Genomic DNA, 9,666 nt, shown 5'->3' with positions numbered 1-9,666 from the left:
AGTTGCAGTGAAAATTCATATTGCCCTTTCTAGATGTAGAATGCCTTAATAGAACATTAGATTTACAAGCTTGCTAGTACTTTAATGTGATGATAGAGATACAGTAGAAATGCAATGGAATGACTTTATAGAACAACGCACAGTAGACTTTCAAGTCTCCTATAATTAATTAATATAATTGTAATTTTATAATTACTGTACTACTGTAGAAGCTGTTGACAGGTACGATGTAACGATAAATCAGTATGTAAAAATGTTCTAATGTCCGGTAAGGTAGCCTAACAGATTACTATGATAAAATGCAACTGCAAACGTAAGCTACTTTACACCTCGCAATTGACTCCTCTATCAAATACTAATAGTAACTATAGTTGGAAATGCAACTAAAATCCAATCCTATTTTGGAGTGGTATCTAGAGTAGTAATACCCAATAGAGATTAGCATATAGATAGCATGTGTGATCGATATTATCTATCCACTGTACTTTGGCTGTAAATAGATTTAGCTATTTGCTGCACTGCTATGAAATGCTTACAACTTGTTTTAATTCAATGAGATGCACTACGAAAGTAGAATAATGCCTTTTTCAAGCCTTTCCCTCGCAGTCAAGATATTCAATTACAATGTATATGATTGACTACTTTCGCACTATATTGCTTTCAGATCTTAAATAATCCTCAAAGTTGTTATGCCACCGAAGAAAAGAAAGGTTGGAGAAAAAGTTGCTCGTAAAGATACTGCAGCGAGCGATGATATAGGAGAGACTGGTAAAAAAAGGAAACGGACGAAAGTTCAAACTAACGGGCAATTTATCATTGAAAGATGGTAAGGATTCAACCCTTCTTGACTTCCTTAACCTGTTAAAATTACCCTCTGTAGGTATAATTCAATAACAAGACATAGCAATTTGCTAAATGATTCTTCTTATTCTGGCATGCTTAGTAACCTCATCACCAACACGAAAAGTTTATATAATTAGTAAGACATTATCCCATGCCTACGAAAATATTAAAAAAATTCCTCATTATAAATCATTCTGGTATCCTATCCTGCACTCTATCGTCAGCTTTGCCTAGATGTAATACAGTATGACTACAGTATATACTCATTAGGTTCCATTATGACAACCATGATAACTTTATCCTCGACATTAGGTACTAGATATAATTATATAATTGTGCAGCAATGGGGTACAGTATGACATGTTCTTGCTTATTCTTCAATTCAATATTTAAGAATAATATTATTGTAATCTATTCAGTTATTTTCATGCGATTACTACCGAGTAACATATGGAACATGCGGACAACTCTTATGGATATTTGTACGCGTATGTGTGGATTTAGGGTCGTGAAAAGACCTCTAAAACTAAGGTTATGTATTCTTGTTTATTAGCATGTCCTGACGCGTATATCAACGTAAAAGCGACGAGCTTGTGAAAGCCCTGCAAACGGCATTTCCAAAGATAGAAAGCCAAGTCAACCCTGAGAAGCCTCGTCGTGGAAGTTTTGAATGTTACCTGTCAAAGGAAGATGGCGATAGTTAGTATAAAAATAATTTTGAAACCATTGAAAAGCTAATACTTATAACTGCAATAAGTTAATGTTGACTAAGTCTAAATTTTACATTTTTAAACGATGAATATAATTGAATTTTAGAGATACTCCTTTGGAGTGGCATCAAGCTGGGTCCTCCAAGAAAGTTAAAATTTCCAGACCCTGACGTCATCATCAAAGCTGCTAAGGAAGCAATACAAACTACCACTGCCAAATAATAAGATTATTATGAACTTCAGCAAAAGCAAAGTTATTATTCAATCCAATTACATTTTTATTTTTGGGTTCGCAATGCTGTATAGCATAATTTCTAGAGCAGTTTTAATCTCCCATCATGTTTTACTTAAAAATATTTTCTGGTTACTTGCAGTATAAAAAATTTACGTGATATAAATACTGCGTCTGTATCAAGATATAAAAGCTACAACAAAACTCGAATAAGTTTCACTATAATTGCAGCTATTGATAAATCCTGATGCAAAGGAAATCGTTTCCTCGTTAGGAATTTTGATGATTTATAATGCATGTGATAGTGAAGTGAAATGAGTTAAAATAATTAAAACTAGTATTGTAGCAAATTCTTGTTTGCAGCATATAATACATTATTTTAGCAGGCTTAATTCGTTTTTACATCAAAGTCGTTCTTTATACAATACACTTTTCATATGGCTTACATAATAAAGCTGCAGTCGTATAATTTTACAACAAATGTAGCTAATGTAAGGATTTCTAAGATATTGCAATAAAATTTACAAGGTTATTGGCTTTAATTCCATGCCCGAAGGATAATTTGCTCGAAAAGAGTCGTTGTATATCAACGTAGGAATAGCTCTTTTCAATCTTTCGTATGAGAGAACTAATAAGCAACTTTTTCAGATTTGATCATATGGTGTCATCAAATGAATATTGTAATTGTATCCTATTGGTTCATCGTATTTAGATGAGCAGATGGAAGGTAAACCAATCTCCTCTGGTTGATACTCGTCAGACGAAAAATCGAGTAACCTTAGTCTACCTCTGTTTCTGAAAAATAAATGATCTTAGCTTAAACTGGATTAACTATTCACCGAGTGACTCCAAATAATTAAGAATTAACAATTTTAAGCCAGAGAATATTATTCCAAAACTACAACGGGGTTTACATACCACCTACTAACCTCCTATTCCATACAATATCATCAATTGGTGATTCAGCTTGACATTCTTCTTCAGGAATATTAGCGAAAACTAGGCATGAGGTATTAAAGTGACAATATTTTATAGGGAATCTAAATTATGAAAAGGACCAAGTATTAACACGTTGAAATAATAACATATCAAATATATGTGTATTTGGTTATAAGACGATTATTATGCCTATTATTATCATACGAGAATGAAGTTTCCCATAATAAAGCAGACATTCGCCTATCCCATACTGATACTTTACCGTTTTCACTACAAAAATTGGTACAAAATTAATGAGTGAGTTATGTGCACGCAAAAAATGATCAATAATTATATATATATTTATAATCAAACCGACAGGTTATTCAGAAAATAGTTAACTTACCAACCGCTTACGGCTTTTACATCGTCTGATTGTACAGTATTAATTTTTGATCTACTACCCCGAAAAGTATTGACAGGCTTTTCAGAGCGAAGATCGTATATTCGAACCCTGTTAAATAGAAATAGAAGCGCAAACATTTTTCTGTATTTAATATAAACTTATAGCGTTAGTGTTATAACGATGTAAGATTGTAACAATTTCTATGGCCAGTGAAATGAGAGGATAGCCTACTTGCAGTCGGAAGAACCAGTGATGATCGAATTTGATTTATATTCTGAAACGTTTATACATGTGATATCTCCAAAGTGTCCCTTTAATACACTTGTTATTTTTCCAGTATGGAGGGAAAATATTTTGAGCTATGTGTAAGTCAAAAGTTACAACTGTTATTATACATTGAGGAAAAGTTCACTAAACTTGAAAATGCTTTTGATATGATGCCGCAGGATATTACTTATAAGCCCTGGCTTTATTATGTCAAAATAGTTGTCTATCCATTACCTTATGGGCCTCAGAAGGAATTTCGAAGCCTAGTTGACTAATACCACAGGCGAGAAAATCATCTGCTACATCTAAGCTGGTAATTTTAGCACCATATAGTTTTTCTAGTGTTATCGATGAATCTGCAGAATCGAATCCATGAATTACAATGGCATCTTTACAAGATGCAACGACTATTGGGAGGCCATCTTTATTACCGGATATTTTTAAATTGGTAATCTAGAAAGATTTATAGTGGAAAGGTGTAAACGTTACAATGAATACAATAAATGAGAGTATCATTTTAGTTGAAATTTTATAAACATGAGCTATCCATCATTGTATCAATCATAAAATAATATCAAGGTTTTACTACAGTTTGCAACTTACATTATGAGACAAATCAAACGAAGTTGCTAGTTGCCATTGGCCGTTCATGTCTGAAATATCGGCTCTTACGGAATTATTGCTTGAGCTAGCAACTACTAAGTCCCTTTCAGTCTCGATTGCTATATTACTTACAGAATCTTCTAATTTATAATGATGAATTGGCGTTGGACCGTAGTCAATATGCCATATATCTACACTACCTGAAGAATGTATTTAATACATAGAATCAGTCAAATAATCAATCATTACAATTTGCCTGTAATTAGGAATGCCACATTAAATTATTTATTTAGAAAGTACCATATCGAAGTCCAGTAGCAATTAAATTTCCGCTAATTGCTGCACAATTAACAGGAGACCTTTTGTCAATGATTCCATCTTCATCATAGTCAAAAGTGGGGTGAATAGGATTAAAGGTACGAACAAACTCTGCATCATGGATATTATACAATTTGACTTCACCTAGGCCATAGCTACATTTAAAATATTGTGTCAATCGCTTTTCATTTCCTTACGAGCTTACAGAAAATATATTATGACATAAAGTCGTGATTTTACCCTGCTAATAGATGATTGTCGGATAATGCCACTGAACATAAAACGCCTCCAAGAGTATTTTCAAATTCTTGGACTTTGCATATTCGTTCCTGTAAATTTACCCCATCTGTTATTTATAATGGTAATAATTACTTTGTTACAATATTAGCAGTTACCCTCCAATGTTTCCTGAGTCTTCGTTGAGAAGTAATATTCTTTCGCATAATCGATTTCCAGTAGCTGCCTTCAAATGTAGATGAACTGCGTGTATTTTTGTTTTAGGATAAATGAATATTTTAGTTTTAGTATATTGAAATGAACAAGCAAAAATTTGAATAATCTTTTCTTTTAGCGTACTTGATTAAATTTTTAATTGGAACTATTTTATCTGGTCATTTTACAGCTGTTTCTGTTTTAGTACTGTATACTGGTTAATAGCAACAGTATTTACCCTTCTAGTGGGTCTTCAGTTGACTCGCTTGTATTATCTTGATCAGTAAATCCAAACTTTATACATAAGTTGTGCCATAAGGCGTCATCATCAGCTAGAGACCTCCAACTTTTACTAACCTATTAAAATCGATCCGTAGAGTTATTTGCTATTTTATAGATGAAGAAACGGTTAAGATAGCAATAAGGTTGATATGAGATACCAATAATATTATATATGCACTATGCATCGTGCACGTAACCTCAATTTGTAAATGATTACCACTAATGCAACCCATCAAGTGGATTACTTATTGCTAGATGGTAAAATCTTATTCATGTCTTACCTGGCTACAATGACATAAATCTTGATAGCTGAGATATATGAATATTTGGTAGCAAAGTTCTTTGGGTAATTCAAGATCAAAAAAGGGCAAAGCATAAACCTCGTCCTAAAATATATTAGGCATATAAGTTAACGTATTGTCGTGTAGGGGTACACGTAAATTTACTCATTCATTCCAGTCCTAGGGAGAAATACACTCATGCAATATTCAATTTTTTGAAAGTTTATCGTCATGTTGTAAATAATTAGCCCGAGAGTACGAATTACGTAGGTTATGGCAACTGTTGATGATTGAATTAAAAAATAACAAGAGGTTAAGTAATGGGAATACTGTGTTAGGAGAAATTTTTTCGATTGGTTAATTTTAAGAGCTCCTATCACAAATCTAAAGCCTGCGTAAAAACACCAACCTGCAGTTTGATTTGTTTACTGTGGGAATCTAAATTACTTGCATTTTAGTATTATCGACTTTTAGGTCAGATTACCTTGCAGCTTTAAGAGCTAGAATTGACTTTATAAGTCTGACTGAAGATAAAGACTGAGAGTACTAATAAAAAAAATCTATTTTCTCTCCACAAGAGTACGGTTGACTTTCATGTACAAGATTGGCAATAAAAGAGTTAACAGATTCATGCAATAGAAAAAATTTTATGGTAAATTAAATAGGATTCATCATTGCTTACGTACTGATGGAGGACTGTTGATGTACTATAATTTCAGGGTTACCAGCTGACTAAGTTGGATTCATCATTACTCCAAGAATTATAATTAATTAATAATACAGTACCACTAGCAGAGACTTCTCTTCCTCTTTCTTTTATTTTATCGAAAAGTTTCTACTACCAGGCAATAATGGAGGAATGGTAACCTTCTCTAGTTGTAGGGCTACGAGTAAAATTTATCCTTTTATATTTTTCTTTTTCTTAAGTGATACAGTATCGAAGGGAATGTTGATTTATTGCAGTTGTAAAGTCCAAAAATGTCTTGCTGTACTCGAATTTATAAGTGATGAGAGTGATGGTTAGGCAATTTTTAATAACTAATCTAGTGCTCTATATTGTGCCTTGCTGTTATACTCATCTATTGGGTTTATTTTCAACTTTGTCTTTCCACATATAGAATTAAATTGGATTGATCATTGCTTAACCTAAACTAGTCAGCATGAAGGGAACCTTGATCGACTACGAGTATATTCGTGAACCTGCAGAACTACTGGAGATCCATGCTATATAGCTAAACCAGTTAACAAAAACATTTCGATACGAGCGCAACTAATTTACTTTTACATCTGTAGTCGCGAAAAGAAGATCAGCACTAGCCAAACCCTATCTAAATAACACAGTTGATTACTGGATTGGATTCGTTATTTCTTCATTATTAAAGGATAAAATAGTGGGGAATATCAACTAGGTCATCTAGCTGCAAGAGTGAAAAAATCTCTCTGCTTCGACGAGCAAAACCGACTTTGAAATCCATACTATATACTTACCAGATCTGCAATGAGTGCGCTAACAAAATCATGCTTAGGCAATTTCCTACGACCAATTACTTCATCTGTCTTTCCTTTCCTTTTACCTAATTGATCCTTGCTGGATAAATCTTGTTGATGACTACTAGAAGATTGATGGATCAATTGCTCATAGCGACGATAGGGTAAAACGGTGCCAACAATATCCTGTAAACTTTGTGAAAATTTAGCTGAGCCAACTTCTGATGTTGTACTGCCTAATTCCTTTAAATTCTTGCTATTTTTTTCAACTCCCTGATCGATTTCATGCAGCCAATCTTTACGAAATCTCTCTAGTTCGTCAGCCATTTCTTGATGAGTTTAGGAGAACATTTTGGAGCAGTTATTCAACCTAGCCAGCTAGCAAGGAAACATCGACTAATGGCCAAGAAAGTTGAACTTTTGAATCCATCATTTTATCCTGATAGCTATGTGGTGTAATCGACTTGCTCAAATAGTGTTTACAGTGCCTTGATAGCCTACACTACGGCAGATTCCTAATTATATCTTGATCACCTTAGGCGACGTACGGACAGCTAATAGTGTAGGCTATATACTATCGCAAGCTATCGATATTGTCCATACGTAATGACTCCTGTAATGAAGATCGGTGTGGTGAAAATAGTACGGAGCGAAATGGAAAGATGGAGATAGGCAGCAGTCTTCTAGCTCCAATAACATCTCCTATGAGATTATAGTAGAGAGAGAGGTAGTAATGATCACCAGTTGCTAGCGATTTGCTTTCTAATTCTGACAATATTATGGGTATGCATAGGAAATAGGCACTCTGCTCCAGATAGGTGTGGCTGCAATACTGTCCATAGGAATGGATCAATATAAGAGAGAGCTAGTAATGATCACCAGTTGCTAGCGATTTGCTTTCTAATTCTGACAATATCATGGGTATGCATAGGAAATAGGCACTCTGCTCCAGATGGTATGGCTGCAATACCGTCCATAGGAATGGATCAATATAAGGGAGAGCTAGTAATGATCACCAGTTGCTAACGATTGCATTCTAATTCTGACAATATTATGGGTTATGGTCTAGCTCGAATAACGTCTCCTATGAGACTATAGTAGAGAGAGAGGTAGTAATGATCACCAGTTGCTAGCGATTGCATTCTAATTCTGACAATATTATGGATATGCATAGGAAATAGGCACTCTGCTCCAGATGGTGTGGCTGCAATACTGTCCATAGGAATGGATCAATATAAGAGAGAGCTAGTAATGATCGCCAGTTGCTAGCGATTGCATTCTAATTCTGACAATATTATGGGTATGCATAGGAAATAGGTATTGCTCCAGGTGGTGTGGCTGCAATACTGTCCGTAGGAATGGATCAATATAAGAGGGAGAGCTAGTAATGATCGCCAGTTGCTAGCGATTGCATTCTAATTCTGACAATATTATGGGTTATGGTCTAGCTCGAATAACGTCTCCTATGAGATTATAGTAGAGAGAGAGGTAGTAATGATCACCAGTTGCTAACGATTGCATTCTAATTCTGACAATATTATGGGTTATGGTCTAGCTCGAATAACGTCTCCTATGAGATTATAGTAGAGAGAGAGGTAGTAATGATCACCAGTTGCTAACGATTGCATTCTAATTCTGACAATATTATGGGTTATGGTCTAGCTCGAATAACATCTCCTATCAGATTATAGTAGAGAGAGAGGTAGTAATGATCACCAGTTGCTATCGATTGCATTCTAATTCTGACAATATTATGGATATGCATAGGAAATAGGCACTCTGCTCCAAATGGTGTGGCTGCAATACTGTCCATAGGAATGGATCAATATAAGAGAGAGCTAGTAATGATCGCCAGTTGCTAGCGATTGCATTCTAATTCTGACAATATTATGGGTATGCATAGGAAATAGGTATTGCTCCAGGTGGTGTGGCTGCAATACTGTCCGTAGGAATGGATCAATATAAGAGGGAGAGCTAGTAATGATCGCCAGTTGCTAGCGATTGCATTCTAATTCTGACAATATTATGGGTATGCATAGGAAATAGGCGCTCTGCTCCAGATAGGTGTGGCTGCAATACTGTCCTCAGGAGTGGATAAATATAATTATAATTGGACAGACAAACTTCTCCATTTAAAGTACTCCTAATAACATTTCCGTATAAAATGGAAATTAGTAAACAGTACTGATCAGCAAATAGACACTCATCTTGAAATAACATTATCGGTTACTAATGCTGTCCATAATCAGCAAACGGATACTCCTCCTAAAGTAAGATTATAGATTGCTGCAATTGCAAATCGATCAGTTTGATATGGAAAGCAAGTCTCAATGAATCGATTAAAAGATTGCAAATTTCTGCTCAATGCTTGGCTACAAGTTGATGGTTATCATGATGAATAGAAAAAATGCATGTATACGTATACACGTATTCTACTAGTAAATAAAGACGTCTTCTATAGGGCTATTGATCATAACGGTAATAAATAATGGAATACTTGCTTAAATAAAATTGCAATGCATATTGCTACAGTAAAAGTGCATATCAAATGGTATGGCTTTCTTCCTTTGCATTCTCTTTCCATCACTATACTTAATACTTTGTTCGATAGCATAGGATGGTAACAGTACAATGCGAATCATAAACCAATCAAATTCTAGCGATCTGATAGATGCACTCATATAGATGATACGATTGCAAAAATACGCCGGAAATACAGGCCTTTCCAAAACTTATTATGATGAATAACATGCGCATATACGAGTAGATGCTGCTACGTGAATAGATTACCATTAACTCAATTGTAGAGCAAGTCTAACTATATTCAAATACGTAGCCTCCAAAAGATATAAACAAATACTGTAGAGCTAAATATCCATAAATGAA

At 34.5% G+C, this 9,666-nt stretch overlaps 2 protein-coding genes across 2 annotated transcripts; one reads left to right on the top strand and one right to left on the bottom strand.

The window, feature by feature from the left end:
* Positions 1-689: 689 nt before the first annotated feature.
* TRIADDRAFT_56553 (uncharacterized protein) lies at positions 690-1,775 on the top strand (the record flags this gene model as incomplete). The annotated part of the gene is made up of 3 exons (XM_002112890.1): positions 690-826; positions 1,427-1,542; positions 1,660-1,775. The coding sequence occupies 3 exons, from the start codon at positions 690-692 to the stop codon at positions 1,773-1,775; spliced, it is 369 nt and encodes a 122-aa protein (XP_002112926.1).
* A 654-nt stretch (positions 1,776-2,429) lies between these two features.
* Positions 2,430-7,107, bottom strand: TRIADDRAFT_56552 (uncharacterized protein; the record flags this gene model as incomplete). Its single annotated transcript, XM_002112449.1, has 13 exons — positions 2,430-2,580; positions 2,715-2,825; positions 2,929-2,994; positions 3,110-3,217; positions 3,341-3,468; positions 3,611-3,829; positions 3,980-4,179; positions 4,280-4,452; positions 4,538-4,643; positions 4,693-4,760; positions 4,968-5,086; positions 5,293-5,397; positions 6,781-7,107. The coding sequence occupies 13 exons, from the start codon at positions 7,105-7,107 to the stop codon at positions 2,430-2,432; spliced, it is 1,881 nt and encodes a 626-aa protein (XP_002112485.1).
* Between the last annotated feature and the right edge of the window lie 2,559 nt (positions 7,108-9,666).

This window comes from Trichoplax adhaerens, genomic scaffold (assembly GCF_000150275.1).
Source record: "Trichoplax adhaerens TRIADscaffold_5 genomic scaffold, whole genome shotgun sequence".
NCBI classification, from domain to species: domain Eukaryota; kingdom Metazoa; phylum Placozoa; class Uniplacotomia; order Trichoplacea; family Trichoplacidae; genus Trichoplax; species Trichoplax adhaerens.
Note: the sequence above shows the minus strand (reverse complement) of the source record. Positions and strands in the feature narration are given on the sequence as shown.